Source organism: Pan paniscus, chromosome 4, assembly GCF_029289425.2.
Source record: "Pan paniscus chromosome 4, NHGRI_mPanPan1-v2.0_pri, whole genome shotgun sequence".
Taxonomy (NCBI): Eukaryota; Metazoa; Chordata; class Mammalia; order Primates; family Hominidae; genus Pan; species Pan paniscus.
Genome location: NC_073253.2, coordinates 61024528 through 61042930, shown reverse-complemented (window position 1 = coordinate 61042930; position 18403 = coordinate 61024528). Strand labels below are relative to the sequence as shown.

The 18403-nt window shown below is 35.2% G+C and overlaps 1 protein-coding gene across 1 annotated transcript in view; it reads left to right on the top strand.

Moving 5' to 3' along the window:
• The window catches only part of ITGA1 (integrin subunit alpha 1), a 175696-nt gene that overhangs the window by 117332 nt on the left and 39961 nt on the right, over positions 1–18403 (top strand). Inside the window, exons 10-15 of the mRNA XM_003827350.7 lie at positions 310–383; positions 1095–1239; positions 8636–8781; positions 11777–11920; positions 13045–13302; positions 17654–17784. Of these exons, the coding sequence (XP_003827398.1) occupies positions 310–383; positions 1095–1239; positions 8636–8781; positions 11777–11920; positions 13045–13302; positions 17654–17784 (898 nt within the window). The remainder of the gene's footprint in view (positions 1–309; positions 384–1094; positions 1240–8635; positions 8782–11776; positions 11921–13044; positions 13303–17653; positions 17785–18403) is intronic.

Genomic DNA, 18403 nt, shown 5'->3' with positions numbered 1-18403 from the left:
ACCCAAAGCACCATAGGATCCACAACATGCTACAGTATAAGAATGGAGATTTCTCAACCCCTCTGGCAAGGACAGGGCTGCTAATGAGCAAGAATTTGAGACATGAGCCCTTTGACTATTTTTCTCTGTCTTCTACCAAGGCCTACCTAGAAATTTGGGGTTGAGAAATGTATGGCTGAAAATGCCCTAAGATGTTTGAAGTTCTGGTTGGTAAGACCACAAGCTCTACCAGGTATCTGTATTCTGCAAGTCAGTAGTGCATGAAAAGGCATTGTTACTTATTTACAGTGATATTTTCCTATGTTATAGCTACAGCTGACCAGTCAGCAGCTTCATTTGAAATGGAAATGTCTCAGACTGGCTTCAGTGCTCATTATTCACAGGTATGTTGACCAGTTGGTGAAAAATGAAATATATGTTTGCAAGACTTCCCTTCCCAAAACCAACATCTAGCCATCAGTATGTAAGTGCAACATGCAGTTCATAGCTTGAACAATTATGCAGGCTATGATGACGTTTTCTAATTCAAATAGGAAAATGTCATTTCACAAGCTTCTTATTAAGAAAATATGTTCTCTCACACAGTTCACTACATTGTACTAATAGTTGTGAATCAGACAGTGTGAGCTTTGCCTTGTCATTATGTATCTGTCAAAATGAAATAATTTAACATATTTGCTACAGATGTGGAATATTTTTCCACAGTGTCAAGGAATTCAAGGGTCTTATTAGAATTCCATGTTCAAGACCTAGGATGCTGGGCACCCAGAATAAAGTAGAAAGACAAGATTAGAAAATATATCATTTGCAGTTAATGAAAGAAAAGGCATAATGGTCCTTGCAAAAGAATATTGACATTTCCATGTACAATTTTACTGTATAACTTGGGCAAGTTATTTGTGCCTCGATTTCCTTTTCTGTAAAACAGGTATGGTAACAATAGCATCTAGCCCACAGAGTTATCATGAGGATTATATAAGCTAATAAATGTAAAGCACTTTGAACAGTATACCTATACACATTGTTAATGGTGTTTAAGTATTTCCCCTTATTATTTTTATTAAATATTATTATCTTATTTATTTGCATGTAAGGACTGGGTCATGCTTGGAGCAGTAGGAGCCTATGATTGGAATGGAACAGTTGTCATGCAGAAGGCTAGTCAAATCATAATCCCTCGAAACACAACCTTTAATGTTGAGTCTACCAAAAAGAATGAACCGCTTGCTTCTTATTTAGGTAAGGTTTGGATATAATTATAAAAGAGTTGTTTTACTTTTCCATTTTTTACCTTTAGCATTATTTGCTTATGTTTCTATAGGCTTGCAACCATATAGCAAGATTATTTCAACGAGTTGGGTATTTTCCAGAACCCATGCAAAGTTTCAGGCCTCTGAGCAGCTTTAGTTAGTCAAAATGACATACACGGGAGTCCTTTTTTGTTAGTAGGGCTGTCTAATGCAGGGAATGGTTTAGGTTGATATGTGCCCTTTCTGATATGTTCAGTTTCTCTGTGTCTGGTATCAACTTTAACTTCAAGGAGAACTTTGAACCTGGTGGACAAGAAATGAGAGTAGAAAAGGAAACCTCGACTTCTCCTAAATCCTGAAAACCAAACTCATATTGTCTTAAATGTCTTCTATCATTAATTTCTCTCTATGGGTCCTAATTTGGGAAAAGAAAAATGTATTTTGTCATGCAACTTCTTCTTTAATAGCTCCATTCACAATCAGACAAATATTGAACTTAAACCCAGTGATGTAACATGATCTTGTTTCCCAGTGTCTTGCCAGAAATGAGGAGTTGTATGTCTGGTACCACTTTATTTGGGATCTATACCAAGCTGAGCAACACCTGGGGGATGCCAGGGAACTCTCCCCTCACTGAAAAAAGATATTCACCAACAGTTGGGAGGACCTAAAATAAAAAGGACCATCAGGATATGGCTTCCCAGCTCTTACTCACTCAACAAATATTTGGGGGATCCTCTTTTGCCCCAGGCATTGATCTTAGTGCTGGGAATAAAGTGATAAAGAAAACACATACCTTGGCCTGGAAGCATTCACAGCTTCACGTGTTAGCCTTCCTCTCTGGGATCTTTCTGTCCCGGAGACAAGTCTTTTTCTCTCTGTCCCAGTTGCTTTCTATTTTACCAGGAAGGTGGCAGGTCTTTACTGCGGTGTTTATACATCTCCTTATTGAAGGACACCTATTAAAGCTGTAGGGGCAGCAGGACTTAAGAAGAATAAAAGGACTAGAGTTTTAGATGACTAAAAATGTAACAGTCAACAGCAGCTGCACTGTGACTGCTAAAATCTCTTAAGACATGTAGAACTGCATGAATGAAAGTCCAGTCTGTTTCTCATAGAAATCCTGTTGCATTCCACTCTGGTCAGACAACAGCTAGAGTATCTGGTTGTTCTAAGTATCACATACTACAAGGAGAAAATGACAAACTAGGATGTGCCAGTAAAATATTACACAGAAAAGTCAGCTCCAGAAGCAATTCCCTGCTACAAGTCTCACTCTCTCCAAAACTTAAAGAAATTGAAGCTTAGAAAACAAAGTGTGCATTGCATGTCTTTTAGGTATTTGAAGGATTGTGATATAAAATATAGGGGTTAGGCTTAAAATTCATTTCAAATTTTAGCATTAAAAGAGATCCTATGGAGCATGTAGTCTTAATTTCCAATCAAGAAACTGAGAGATAGAACAATTATGTCCCAGCTGCCTATGGCAGGTGTGAAACCACAATTGAGGCTTCTTGATTCTTATGTCAGTGTTTATATCATGATACCAAAATAACTGATTCTGGGTTGATTAAGAAAGCACTGCACGAATATTGAGTACCAGCAATGTGCCAAACACTGAGTTTATAGGGAATAAAAAGATATATGGGGCAGGTCAGTTCCTACATTGATAAACCTTACTTTTTTGGGTGAGAGACAATAATGAAACAAGCAATCACTATCAGTATGATATGTGCTATGATACAGAATACCTAAAAAAGAGGGCTGGGGATTAGATTAGATATCTTCTAAAAGTTCGTTACATCCTAAGGTTCTATGAGACTGTTTATGTGAAATACCTTGGAATCAAGAACCAGCTTAACCTGAGGCTTCTATTATATGTAGAATAAATATAGAACATTTATCTTCCTATATAATGGATGACATATAAATTAGTAAAACTCCTTATGAAAGGCATTTGACAATGTGTTTACAGAGCTATAAAAAATGTTCGTACCACATTTATACAGAAATTTCACTTCTGTGGACCTAACCTAAGGAAAAAAATCCAATATTTAAGAATGCCAAGTGAACAATGATTTCTATTGTATTATTATTTATGTTATTGGGGGAAATGCCATTATCCTAAATGCCCCAAAATATGCAGATAGTTAAGTAAATAGTAAATCCACTTAATGAATATTACACACCCATAAAAATAAAAATTATAAAGCTGCTGATTCTATGATACTAAAGACTTGAAGCAGTTATGGTACAAGGTGTACAATTAGCGATAGCCATGAGGTCATAGAGACTTGAGCTTGTTTTCTGATTCTGCCCCTGGCTATGGCTTTAGGCAAATTACTTTCCCCCTCAAAGCCTCAATTTTCCTATTTCTAAAATGGAAATAATTACACCATATATATCATTTGGGTTGTTAGATTAAGTAATGACTATATTTAGTACTGTGCCTGACACACAGTTAACACTCAATGGGTGTTGTCTATTATTTTATTATGTAAATGTTATTTTGTATTTTTTTATTATGTAATGTTATATAATAAACATTCCTCTTATTAGTATTGTGGTAGGCAGAATAATGATCCCCAAAGATGTCCATGTCCTAATCCCTGGACCCATGAATAGGTTACTTTGCATGGCAAAAGGGACTTTTCAGATATGATGAAATTAAGGATCCCGAGTTGGGAAGATTATCCTCAGATATCTGGCTGGACCTGATATAATCAAGCATTCTAAAAATCAGAGAACCTCTCCTGGATGTGGCCAGAGGGAGACAGAACTATGGAGAAATGGTCAGAGAGATGCAGTGTTGTTGGCTTTAAAGATGGAGGGGGGCCACAAGCCAAAAACTGTAGATGGCTCTAGAGCTACAAAGGGCAAGAAAACCGATTCTCCTTGATAGGCTCCCAAAAGGAACACTGACCTGCCAATATCCTGATGTTTAGTCCAGGAAGCTCTATGCCAGACTTCTAATAAACAGAATTGTAAGATAAAAAGTTCGTGATGCTTTAAGCCACCAACTTGTGGTAATTTGTTACAGCAGCAGTAGAAAACTCATACATAATACAAAATAATAATAGTAGCTGACATTAGTACTATTACTAATAAGTATTGAGTATTTACAAATTTAAAGACACTGTGTAAAGTCCACAAAGATGTGTATGATATTGTTGCCACTCTTAGGAAGCCCACACATTTTAATTGATAACACTGTAGTTTTTGGTATTCTTAATTATATGTGATTAAATTCCTTTAAAATAAATAAGCTCTTAAGAATCCTAAATTTGTCATTCCCAAAAAGCTTTGGTTAAACGTTGCTTAAAGCAGATGTGGAGAATTCAACTTAAAGATGCCACTGCAAGTAAGAAAATATTAAAAGAATCTTATTTCTGAGCACAGTATTTATAATATATGACTTCTCTCTGTCCAAAAAGGAAATTTTTGGATATGTTTTCTACAGTGTGCTGAGATTTTCTTTTCTGTTTCAGAAATTATTTCATTAGCTTACTCACAAGTGAGGGTATATGACATTTTGCCAACATAAAGTCTAATACATGTAAGATTTCTTTCAAAATAGAAAAGCATTCAGAAAAGGCAGGACAAATACCTTGTTTTTTTTTTTTCACCCAAAATAATATTCTAAATCTGAAATGAAGTTTTCAAAATGTTTCTTTGTGGGGGTCACAAATTGAGAAGAGACTGAGTGTATTTTTTCATAAACTGTATGGATTGCAAGTTGCAAGGCTAAGAAAAATCTTATGAAGGAAGTAGAGAGGCAGAGGCTCTATTAGAAAAATCCCGTGCTTATCAATAATGATCAGGAAACTGTAAGAACTCAAGCTGTCGAACATCTGTCTCAGGACATAGTCATACCCCATCTTTCTATTACCCAAACTGCCTTATGCCAATACAGGCATTGCAAGTGAATTTGGTGGTGAAAATACAGCTGGGATTATGTTCCCCTGCCTCCTCCACCCACAGTTTGCTGAATTCTATTCCTGCCATACAGCTTCCAAAGGAGAAGGAAAGATGTGAGGCAATGTCATGGCATCAAGACAGATCATACCTGTTTCCCATTACCTCACTAGATCCTGGCCCTTTTCCCAAGAAGTGAATTATGAGAGCTGACAGAATTCATTATTCATAAATCCATGCAAAGGGCTATGCCATCCATTTTAGCCTTTTTTTCCTCTTTTTTTTTCTCTTTATTTGAGACAGAGTTTCTCTCTTATTGCCCAGGCTGGAGTGCAGTGGCATGATCTCTGCTCACTGCAACCTCCACCTCCTGGGTTCAAGTGATTCTCCTGCCTCAGCCTCCTGAGTAACTGGGATTACAGGTGCCTGCTACCATCCCCGGCTAATTTTTTATATTTTTGGTAGAGACCGGGTTTCATCATGTTGGCCAGACTGGTCTCGAACTCCTGACCTCAGGTGATCCACCTGCCTCGGATTCCCAAAGTGCTGGGATTACAGGCATGCACCACTGCGCCCAGCCCTTTTCTTCCATCTTATTCTTTTCTTTTTCAGGAAACACTATTAAGCTTAAATATTTATAATTATTTTCCTTCTATTAAAATTAGGCTTTACTTGGCTCTGGCTCTCTTTTTCTTTTCTTCTTTCTTGTCTTTAGACACCCAAGCCTCAATTAGTAACTACGCTAACTGGTAACAGTAACTACTGTCCCTGAGATTATTTCAGCTAATATTTTTAGTTATCAAGTATAAGTCATCAAAGAGAGTTAACTAAATAATCTCACAACTCCTAGCCTCAAACATAATTTTTAACTCATTTTTAAAAGAGGCCTTTTATCAAGTTACATTCACAGCTCTGCAAATTACACACACACACACACAAACACACACGTACTAACACTCTCATTCTACTCCTTTCTTTGTATTTCTTAGTAGAGTGGCATGAAATAAAACGGCCTTCATTTTGCACATCCTTCTTTTCCATTTTATGTATGTATAAACATGGCCTGAAAGATTCATTTTAAAACAATATTGTGGTTAGTAATATAAACATGTAACACACTACATGTTCGAAAAAATATTTTAGATTCTATTATGTATAATAATAAAAAACCCTCAAAGAAAGATGAAGGAATGAGAATGTGAGGAATATTCATAAAGGATAATATGCCTGAGGAATTGTGTTCCTTTAGCACTTGTAAGAATAAACATACTGTATAAAAACTTTTGTTCCTTTTTAACATTTTTGAAAGAAAGTCAAACCTACTTTACAGTAAAATACTTGGTAAGTGAGTTAGAAAAATGATCTTTTTCTCAGTGAGAAGTGCTATTCTGTGGCATTTTGAAAAATAATCTTACTTCTGCTCCACTGAAGAAATCTGGTTATTAAAAGAGTTATTCCTTTTATAAAATCAAAATCTGCATGTGGCAATTTTTATTCATTGATATGGCTCTCTTCTCAAAACACAAAGAACAAATCTAACTTTTCACTCAAAAATTAATCTTAAAGACACAATTTATGCTCTTCCTGTAAGCAGCCTGAGATGATCTCTTAAAATGGTTTACTATTCACTTGACCCAGAACAACCCAAAAAATCATTCAAATCAAGAGATTGAAATCTTCGTGTTCACTTTAAGAACATCCATGAAGCTACCCAGGCAATCAAGGGTTATGTATATCTGAAAAGCCACCAAGTATCTGAAAGATGTGACTTTACAGAAGCAGTGTGTGCCGTTCCATCATTGCAATGGTGGAGCTGGTAGATGTGTCCAAAGCCAAACCGTGGAGCTGGACAGAGGGTTTATGGCCCCAAAAGAGTGCTGAAAGTTTGTTGCACATGCATACAAATGTAAAAAGCAGTGCTGATCTTAAAGGTTTGTATGTAGAGTCTCTTGATCATTGTGTACATCTAGGTGGGCGAAGCACCCAGGATACACTGGCTCTGTTTACAGGGCTCATGGTCAGATTAACCCATACGTGACCTCCACCCCCACTATCGCACCCACCGCACTGAAATGATGCTTACTGAAATAGAACAAATTTTTCTAAGCCAGAGGAGGAGGTTGCATAGAAGAAAAAGGTATTCCAGAAGAAACCGAAGAAACAAAAATAATGACCCAGGAATAATTTCAATATAAAATATATGCAAATAAAATCAAAAGTAGAAAAAAGACAATCAAAATTTTAAAGAGCATGGAAGCTCAATTAAAATAGAGGAAAGAACCGGGCACAGTGGCTCACGCCTGTAATCCCAGCACTTTGGGAGGCCGAGGCGAGTGCATCAGGAGGTCAGGAGATTGAGACCATCCTGGCTAACACGGTGAAACCCCGTCTTACTAAAAATACAAAAAATTAGCCAGGCGTGGTGGCGGGCGCCTGTAGTCCCAGCTACTCGTGAGGCTGAGGCAGGAGAATGGCGTGAACCCGGGAGGTGGAGCTTGCAGTGAGCTGAGATCGCGCCACTGCACTCCAACCTGGACAACAGAGCAAGACTCCGTCTCAAAAAAAAAAAAAAAAAAAGAAGAAATATCAGATACGTGAAAAATGATTCAAGCTCTCTGTTGAATAAAGTCACATTAAAATCACAGAAAGGTACTGTTGTTAGACAATGTTTAACACCTATTAAAACATACACAAATTTAAATAATAGTGATGATACACAAAGCCTGGGACAGTTTCATGAAATTGTCTTTCATATGGCGGTTCATAGAACAAAGTAGTACAAATTTTCTGGAAACAATTTTCTAGACACTATAAGAACCATTAAAAACGTGATCCAGTGATCTATTCCTTGAAATGTACTGTCAAAAAATCCAGAAGAGGGACAAATTTAAATGCTCCAAGGTGTCTTTGAAATCTGAAGCATAATACCAAAAATATTAAAACCACCTGAATTCTAGTGTTTTATCGGGAAATGGCCATGTAATATAAATGCAACGTCTTTATGCTTTAACCAAGAGAAATCATCTTCAATTATTTAAAATTACAATTTTAAAAGCTAGTAGCAGCACAGAAAAGGTTTACATTTTCTATGATTCCAATTATATGAAAAGTGTTAATTTCTGTAGTGCAGACACATATATCCAAATGAAATACAATTGATTTATTACAAATTGGGGTGGGGATGTGCAATTTTTTATGTGTGTCATCATTGTTATATCATTTGTGATTTTAAATAATGAAAAACTCAGATTGGGGGAAAACAACTTCTCAGGAGAAAGCAGTTGTGGTAGATAGAGAGCATATTAAAAGCTTCCACCAAAACAAATTCTTACATGCATTGAAGAAAAAATATTATTTTCAAAATATAACCATATAAAAATGATTATCTTGGCCATTTAAAAAGAGTCTTAATTTATTACATGAAGCCTTTAAGGGTCCAGGTGGTATATCTGGAATCTTTCTTTTGTTAGGTTACACTGTAAACTCTGCTACTGCTTCTTCTGGAGATGTGCTCTATATTGCTGGACAGCCTCGGTACAATCATACAGGCCAGGTCATTATCTACAGGATGGAAGATGGAAACATCAAAATTCTCCAGACGCTCAGTGGAGAACAGGTAAACTTGAAAAATATTCTTTTATTTAAATTAATCTATTCATACTCTATGTATATTTACTGTCTATTGTCCTAAACTTTTAAAAATGCAATACCCACATATTCAGTAACAACTGGGAACAGGGCCCTGTGTTAGGTTCTTTGGAAGGATGTATAGTGTCTGTATCTTTGTCTTCATGTTGGATGGGTGTGGAGGTAAGATACACAATAGATGTGGATACAGATGTACAAATATATACACAAGAAAAGAGATCCAAAACATTAAGAGGCATGAAATTACCAGTGGCCCAGACAATACAGTCAGAATATGATGGGATGGCTTTAAGCTAGGATTGGTGCAGAAAAGCTTATTAGAAGATGAAATTTGGGCTGAATCTACAAGGGATGATAGAATGTGGATAGGTAGAAAGAGCAGTGAAAGAGAAAGTTAAAAAGATAACATGGACCCATATGATGTGAGGTTTTGAATGGAAAATTAAGAGCTTGGATTTTATCCTGGAGGTAATGGGAAACTGTCTGTAATATTTAAAATTGAAAAATTCTTCTTAGGTAGTATTGAATATTAAAAGAAGTTTGGGCAATGATACATGAAATAACATTTACATATGTATATATAAAAACTGAAAGAAACATCGTAAATATGCAAACATTTACACACACACACACATATTAACTGAAAGAAAGATCTAACATGCTTTTTGTTGTTGTTATTTTTGAATTGTGATAGCTTGGGGAACTTTTGTTTCTAAAAAGTTTTCTGCATTTTTCAACAGTTCTACAAGGAGGATTTATTAACTTTATTCCACAGTCCTTTTACAGAGGGTGGGAGAGGGGTTCTTCTTAGCCTTCATTAAATATTCCAACTCTCTAGACTAGAGGGGCAGGACTACATCAGCCCTCCTGCTCTGCAAGAGTCCAAGCTGCAGCCCAGCGCAGCAGTAAAGCTCAGGTGCAGGGATACTCACATTAGGCAGGTCCACAAACTGCACTCGCTTTAAAGCCCCATGCCCCGCAGGAGCAGTATCTATTATGACAACACCATAGACATAGCTTCCAGGGTGTCTACAAAGGGCAGGCCGGCTACAAGAGTAACTGCACTCTGGGAAGTCAAAAATATGTCATCTTCATCAGGTACTTATAATTCATTTATAGTTCCACACAGCCTGAATACAATATTCCAGTAAGAGGTTATTTTTACCCCTGTCAGCGTTGCTTAGCCTTAGTGGTAAAGTTGAAATCCCAGCCACAGCAGATTCCCAGGGCAACAGAGTTAGAGTAACTAAAGGTCAGCTCCTCAAGTATCAGGTGAAAGGGTTTTATTAACTCTTTGCCCACATTTACGCTTGGAAAACGCATAACAGTTAGAATAAGGCTATTGTTGTAGCTCATACTGGAGGTAAGAGAACATAAAATAAGATGTCAGCAGTAAAAATGGAAAAGGAAGGGCCATGACAGATATCAATAATAGGAAGTTGACAATAGTAAAATGAAGCATTTTAGATGACGTCTTAGATCCATTATCACTCCATTAATTGTATACAAGACAAGAAGTGTCAAATTTTATGAAAATTTGCATATGAAAGTTGAGGAGAGTATCATGAATGATTTAAATCGTGAATGATTTCAGTTTCAAGCCTGGGAATCTGAAAGAAAGGTGGCTCCATGATTAGAATGTCAACACCTCAAGCAATTTAGATATTTTTTAACAATGACATTTGGCTTTTAGACATGTTCCTTGTAACAATAAGCACAAATTCAGATATTTGAAGGTGCCAGTAAAGTAAAATCAAAATAGGTAAAGTCAATGAGTAAAGCTGCTGGGCAAAAAAACACAGGAAGTGGTGGGAACCATGGCCCTGGGCAGCTTGTGAGCTTCCACTGAGCTCCAGTTGACGGTTGCCATGTGGGGAGGAAAGCCCAGAGTTGCAAGATCTTCTATTTTATTTATGTTTATAATTAATTCAACTTTTAAAAAAACCTCTCAAGGCCCTCAAAAGCCTGTGAGAAAAGTGCATTCACAAGTCAGTGTCTTTTGCCCACATGCCTAGAAGCAATGTCTAGAACTGTAGAACTGAAGCCTTGAGAAGGAAGACAGAATGATGTTTGCAATTGCCTTAGTAGAAATTTTTAAGAAGGATTGGTCATCTAGGGTAAGAGAATGGAAAAAGGCTACAGGTCTGAGCTTTAGAAGAGGCCAAAATTCAGAAAATGAGAGTTGGGGAAGAAGCCAGTAAATATGAAAAGGGTGGTCTATGCCACAGGGGCAGAAGCAAGAGAGTAAGAGTAAAATTGCAGAAGCCAGTACAGGGAGATGTACCATAAGATAATTGTTAAGAGCATCAAATATTAAACATAGAATAATATTTGAAAAAATTAAGCATTTAGGTAATGAAGTATAAGTTCTCTGCTTTTCTCTAAACAGATTTCTATCTTTAAATGAGAAAACATATTGCTACAAGGGATGATCCCCCTGCAATCCTTCCATATTTTTCTATGTCCCATAGCTGCTGGGATAAGGCTTAACCATTTCATTGAGAAGACAATCTTCCAAGACTATGAGGTGAAATATGCCACACCAGTATTCCAGGACAACTCAGCTCCTTATAATGTATTTAAACATATATTCAGCCATTGCAGCATGCATTCTACTGCTTATCTAATTTTATTTCCTTAAAAAATCACTATAGTATTACTGACCTTTTCTGATTTGTGGAGAAAAAAGAGAGGTTAGAGTGAAATCTAAAGAAATTCATTTTGTTACTGTCAAGCGATGAAATCTGTAACAGCTGTTCATCCTCAAAGATGGAACCGACTGATATTCTTTATCCTCATGAAAGAGCCAATAAATAACTTTCAGGGAGCATCAATTTTTATCTTTCATTTCCTTTGCCAACTAGCTCCTCTTCTAGATTGCTAGAAGTAAAACAAATGTAGATTTCAGTTTCCTTGAGAATTTCTGTTGTTCATTGGCTGTTTTGTTTCATTTTGTGTCCTAGATTGGTTCCTACTTTGGCAGTATTTTAACAACAATTGACATTGACAAGGATTCTAATACTGACATTCTTCTAGTCGGAGCCCCTATGTACATGGGAACAGAGAAGGAGGAGCAAGGAAAAGTGTATGTGTATGCTCTCAATCAGGTAATGGTGTCTGAGTTTGGTAGAAATCCAGCAAAATCTCTTCCTTCTCTTCATTTTTTCATAATAAATTCTAATTTTTCACTCACTTTGAAAAAACAGAGCAAAGAAGCTATCGGGATTCATTCACTCCACCAACCCCTCAGTTTTGAAATGACCATTTATAATTCTAATAAAGCAGCTCCAACTCTTAGATATTTTCTGCTTGGAAATGTGAATTATGTTTAACAATATATAGGATAAAGGAGGTAAATATAAATCTCACTAAACTGCTAAATAAACCCACAAGGCTTATTTAGCCTGGGAGGCTTATCAGCTCTGGCTTGGAGATAGATAATAACCTCAGCAGTTAAATCGGATAGGGTGGAGGGGGAGAAGTCATGAGTTTCAAGGCAGCAACACTGCAGGCTTCCAGGAAATACTTCACTGGGCTGGAGTGAGATTTTGTCTTCTATTCCTGACTTTAGACGTAATTTTTTAAGTTAAATAATTTTTGATTTCTTCATTAGAAGAGTGTTTTGCTCTTTACAGTAAAGCCAGTGTTTATCTATTTAGCTTTTCCAAATATGTACATTCTCTCCTAAATTGATTATTTTAAATAATAAATCATGTGTCTTTCTTCCTATCATTTTTTGGCTTCCTCCTGTCAACTTTTTTTGTCCTGGGCTGTTTTGTCCTTTTTCCAAGAAAGTGTATTCTTGATTACCTTTGCTAGTACTTTCTGTCTGGGTTTTTTTTTTTTTTTTTTCCTTCCACTCTAGGCAGCTTTAGAGAAAGTTTCCTTTCTGAGCAGAATAAATTTTCGCTTTGCACAATATTGGGTGAAGAAGGGATAGTGGCACAAATTAAGGATATAATATTATTTGGCCTGAAAAAGATGCTCTGAATTGTATACTCAATTGCATTAAAAAGAGATTCCATTAAAGTATGTCTCCCACACTTCTACCATCTGCTCTTTGGAATCCCTAACTTTACTCTCAGATAGGCACACTTTTTAAGAAATTTTACCAACTTTACCACTAATGTACAAATGGCTGTTAATAGCACTGATTTAGTATATTTTAAAAATTCTACTCTGCTGTAGTAATGATGGAAATACATAAATATCCTGTTTATCTTTCTTCCAGACAAGGTTTGAATATCAAATGAGCCTGGAACCTATTAAGCAGACGTGCTGTTCATCTCGGCAGCACAATTCATGCACAAAAGAAAACAAAAATGAGCCATGCGGGGCTCGTTTTGGAACTGCAATTGCTGCTGTAAAAGACCTCAATCTTGATGGATTTAATGACATCGTGATAGGAGCTCCGCTGGAAGATGATCACGGGGGAGCTGTGTACATTTATCATGGAAGTGGCAAGACTATAAGGAAAGAGTATGCACAAGTAAGAATTGAAACCTGCAGATTCCCACCCTTCAGTGATAAGTCGGTTCAATGCCAGGCATTACCTGTCTAACTTCATGAGTTATTTAATTTCTTCCTCCTGACCTTATTGGGAAACTAGATTTAATTCTCTTTAAGTGTTTTTTATAGATTAGTTACTATATATTTATATACACACACACACAAACTATAAATATACACATAGTATGTATATAGTATATATAGTGTATATATAGTGTGTATATAGTATATATATACACACTATACATACTATATACACACTATATACTATATATAGTATATATAGTGTTTATATAGTATGTATAGTGTTCCTTATAGATTAATTACTATATATACACACTATATATACACATAGTATATATATAGTATATATAGTGTATATGTAGTGTGCATATGGTATATATAGTGTATATACACACTATATATAGTATATAGTGTTTATATACTATAGTATATACAGTATGTATATTATATATAGTATATACAGTATGTATATTATATATAGCATATACAGTATGTATACTATATATAGTATGTATACTATGTATACTATATATAGTATACATAGTGTATATATAGTGTATATATAGTATATATAGTGTATATAGTGTATATATAGTATATATAGTGTATATATAGTGTATATATAGTATATAGTGTATATATAGTTTATATATTGTATATAGTGTGTATATAGTGTATATAGAGTATATATTGTATATATAGTGTACATATAGTATATATTATATATAGTGTATATATAGTATATATAGTATATAGTGTATATATATTATATATAGTGTATATATAGTATATATAGTATATAGTGTATATATAGTATATATAGTGTATATATAGTAGTGTATATAGTGTATATAGAGTATATATAGTGTATATATAGTATATAGTGTATATACACTATGTAGATACTATATATAGTATAGATACACTATATATAGTGTATCTAGTATATAGATACACTATATATAGTATATATAGTAGATACGCTATATATAGTGTATCTAGTATATAGATATATATACTATATATAGCGTATCTACTATATATACTATATATAGTGTATCTATATACACACACTATATATAGTATATAGATACACTATATATAGCATATCTAGTATATAGATACACTATATACAGTGTATCTAGTATATAGATATGATATATATACTATATATAGTGTATCTACAATTTATATTATATATAGTGTATCTACTATATACTATATATATTATCTATATACTATATATCTACTATATACGATATATAGTATATAGTGTATCCACTATATGTATTATATACAGTGTATCCACTATATGTATTATATACAGTGTATCCACTATATGTATTATATACAGTGTATCCACTATATATATTATATACAGTGTATCCACTATATGTATTATATACAGGGTATCCACTATATGTATTATATGTAGTGTATCCACTATATGTATTATACATAGTGTATCTACTATATATTATATATAGTGTATCTATATACTAGATACACTATATATAGTGTATCTATAAACTATATATAGTGTGTGTATATAGATACACTATATATATAGTGTGTGTGTGTATGTGTATATATATGTATTTTTTTTTTTTTGAGACGGAGTCTCGCTCTGTCGCCCAGGCTAGACTGCAGTGGCGCGATCTCAGCTTACTGCAAGCTCCACCTCCCAGTTTCATACCATTCTCCTGCTTTAGTCTCCCGAGGAGCTGGGACTACAGGCTCCCGCCACCACGCCCGGCTAATTTTTTGCATTTTTAGTAGACACGGGGTTTCACCGTGTTAGCCAGGATGGTTTTGATCTCCTGACTTCGTAATCCGCCCACCTCGGCTTCCCAAAGTGTTGGGATTACAGGCGTGAGCCACCGTGCCTGGCCGTAATTACTTTATATTTTATACATTTACCTAGTTTCCTTTCTGTTGTTATTTTCCATATCTCCAGGATTTGACTTTTTGAAACAGTTAAAAAAAAGAATACTTTGTAAGAATGCTGTTTAACATCTGTTAAATTTAGAATGGGACATTTAGTGTGTCCCGTTCTAAATAGAGGGCACTGCTTTCTGAATAAGGCAAAAATAATTGTATGACTTAACCAATAAAGGAAATTAGATTCTTGATTTTATATTTAATGTCCATGCTGTTATAATAAATTGCATTAAATTTATATTTATCCATTAAGTTGATATATTTTCATCAAGTGAATTAGGATTTCTAGAGGTTTATAATTTTCTCTCAAGTAATCCTTAGAAAAAATAAATCTGAATATTAAGTTTAAGCTGCAGGGAACTTCTGTTATTCCTGTTTGTAATTTGTTGTCAGTTAACAGCTCTAATCCATAAGTGTATTTTTTTCCTTCATTAGAAAAATAACAAGTTACAAAAGTGCTTAATGCACTACACTATAAAAACAAAAGAATTTAAAGAAGTTTGAATGTAATTGTCTGTTTTTAAGTAATCATAGTCGGTTAGATATTGAACAACTACTTACAAATAAAACAGAATTCACTACCTTCTAGCTTATATAATTTGAAAAGAAATCAGAATATTAATTATTTCATTTTCTATTTGAGTGTTCTCTTTGGTTCTGTAGTCAACAGAGCTCTCAAAATCTATTCATGTAATGCAAACATGAGTGATTTTTCATAAAACCATAATGACAATAGTGAACAGAATAAAGGGCTTATTTCAATAAGAGCACTTGTATCCATTTGATAAATAATTTGTTTCTGTTGAAAATCTTTATGGCATTATTTACTTAACAAGAGACAGGCAATATTAATGACTGGGGCATGATGGAATTAGGAAATGCAGGAAGAGAGTTCTTTCTCATATTCTAATACTTTATTCCTTCAGCATCAATCCTGTAAATTTAATGGGGTAGCATTTGAAGTAGAAAAGGAAAGCTAAATCATTGTCAGATGAAATAGATTTGTCATAAACAACTTTTTTTCTAAATGGTGGTAAATCAAGATGCAACTTTAAACAAAAACAACAAAAAGAATATTAGAGTTGGATTTGTTTAATTACTGGCAAAATGTTTTCCCAAGGAATAGGTGAAGATGTGCTTACTCATTTCCATGAGAACCAGAGATGCTGCTTATGTATGGGATAATCCAGAATCAGTCAAGCCCATAGAATCAAGGAGTCAGATATCTCCTGAATTCTTCACTTAAAAAAATGAGGAGGATTGCTGGGTGCGGTGGCTCATGCCTGTAATCCCAGCACTTTGGGAGGCCGAGGCAGGCGGATCACGAGGTCAGGAGTTCGAGACCAGCCTGGCCAATGGTGAAACCCCGTCTCTACTAAAAATACAAAAAATTAGCCGGGCATGGTGGCGCGCACCTGTAATCCCAGCTACTCGGAAGGCTGAGGCAGGAGAATCACTTGAACCTGGGAAGTGAAGGTTGTAGTGAGCCGAGATAGCGTCTCAAAAAAAAAAAAGGGGGAAATACTTTCAAACGAGCCTCACCTGTTTAAGGATGAAAAATGTTTCCATTTGGTTTGCCTTAGTAGGCTTCTTATTTTATGTTATTTATGTGGAAAACAAGAGGCTCAGAAGACTTGAAGTTTAGGGAGGGTTTGTAAGTCCTGACTGCTTGCCATGGGCTTCTGTTAAAAGCATTAGCTTAAGCTTGAACCAATGCTAAGTCAGGAAGTACAGATATCAAACATACTATGTATGGTAATGTGCACAGATCAGTCTTCAAGACATACTCATTTGTGCCATCTCAACGTTGTGAATACATCTGAGTGGAATTGAGTCTCTTGTGCCCTCAACTTTTAGGACAATTTTTGAAAGACAGTAGAGATTACATATTGGAAAATGTATTTGATGGGATGTGTTATTTATACCCAGCCACAAAGTTCAGTGAACTCCAAATTGACCCCTAGGACAATATTATACTCCCCTCCCCCCTTTGCTGATATGATATGTTTTCAAGATTTCCAGTACCTTTAGATATGTCTGTGTGATGGGATTGGCTAGGAAGCAGAAAGCACAGAACCAATTACTCATACTGTTTCCTTTGAGGATTAGACACAATGACACTATATAATTTTTCCCTCTCTCTGGTGTCAGTGACCTTGAAATGATTTTGTCTGTACTATAAAAACAGCAATATCCTCTGGGAACATCTGAGTATTTCCTCTTATCTCCACATGAGGGACCTCTTGGGCGGATTCCCAAATTAACAAAATTGATTATTTTGTTAAACAATTTAAATTCTCAGATTTATTTGAAACTGTTTTGAACAGACTCCTCTCATATGAAACTCTTTTTTTGGATTCTCACAGCGTATTCCATCAGGTGGGGATGGTGAGACACTGAAATTTTTTGGCCAGTCTATCCACGGAGAAATGGATTTAAATGGTGACGGTCTGACAGATGTGACTATTGGGGGCCTTGGTGGTGCTGCCCTCTTCTGGTATGTATTTTAATAACATCCTGTTAATCTGAGACTGGGTCACTGATAACTTGCAGAGCTCCCAGTGTGATTGGAGCTCATGTCATACCAAATATCTATTTCCTTTTGTGTTCCACTATGCAAATACAAGTTATTCAGTTGAGTGAGCTGGAAGAGTCAATACATGTTAAGAACAAAGAAGCTATATGAAAGAAACAAGTAGAATGAACTGTTAATTTGGTGTGTCTATTATGTGGTTTACACTAAAATAGGTATTCTGTTTTAGGAGAGGTATAGGGGAAGAGAAGATGTTATAGAGGATGTATATAAACAAGAAAATATCCGTAATATTTGGTTGCTTACAAGGTTTTAGAGATAATGGACTTTGTATTCATTTACCTGATACATAGAAACAGATAATCGCGTAGCACTCTCTGACTGGGTTTATATTGTTGGTGAAGCCTAGAGGCATCTTAAGTAATATCTTCACTGAGCCTTTAAAATGCCCAAATCCCCAAATTGGCCCAGTTCTTTGAGATACATACATTCATAATGCTTTATTAATTATGAATAAATAATAATTTAGTAGGCAAAAATAATTATTGCTTACTAAATATCCTATTTCAAAAACTGTTCTGTT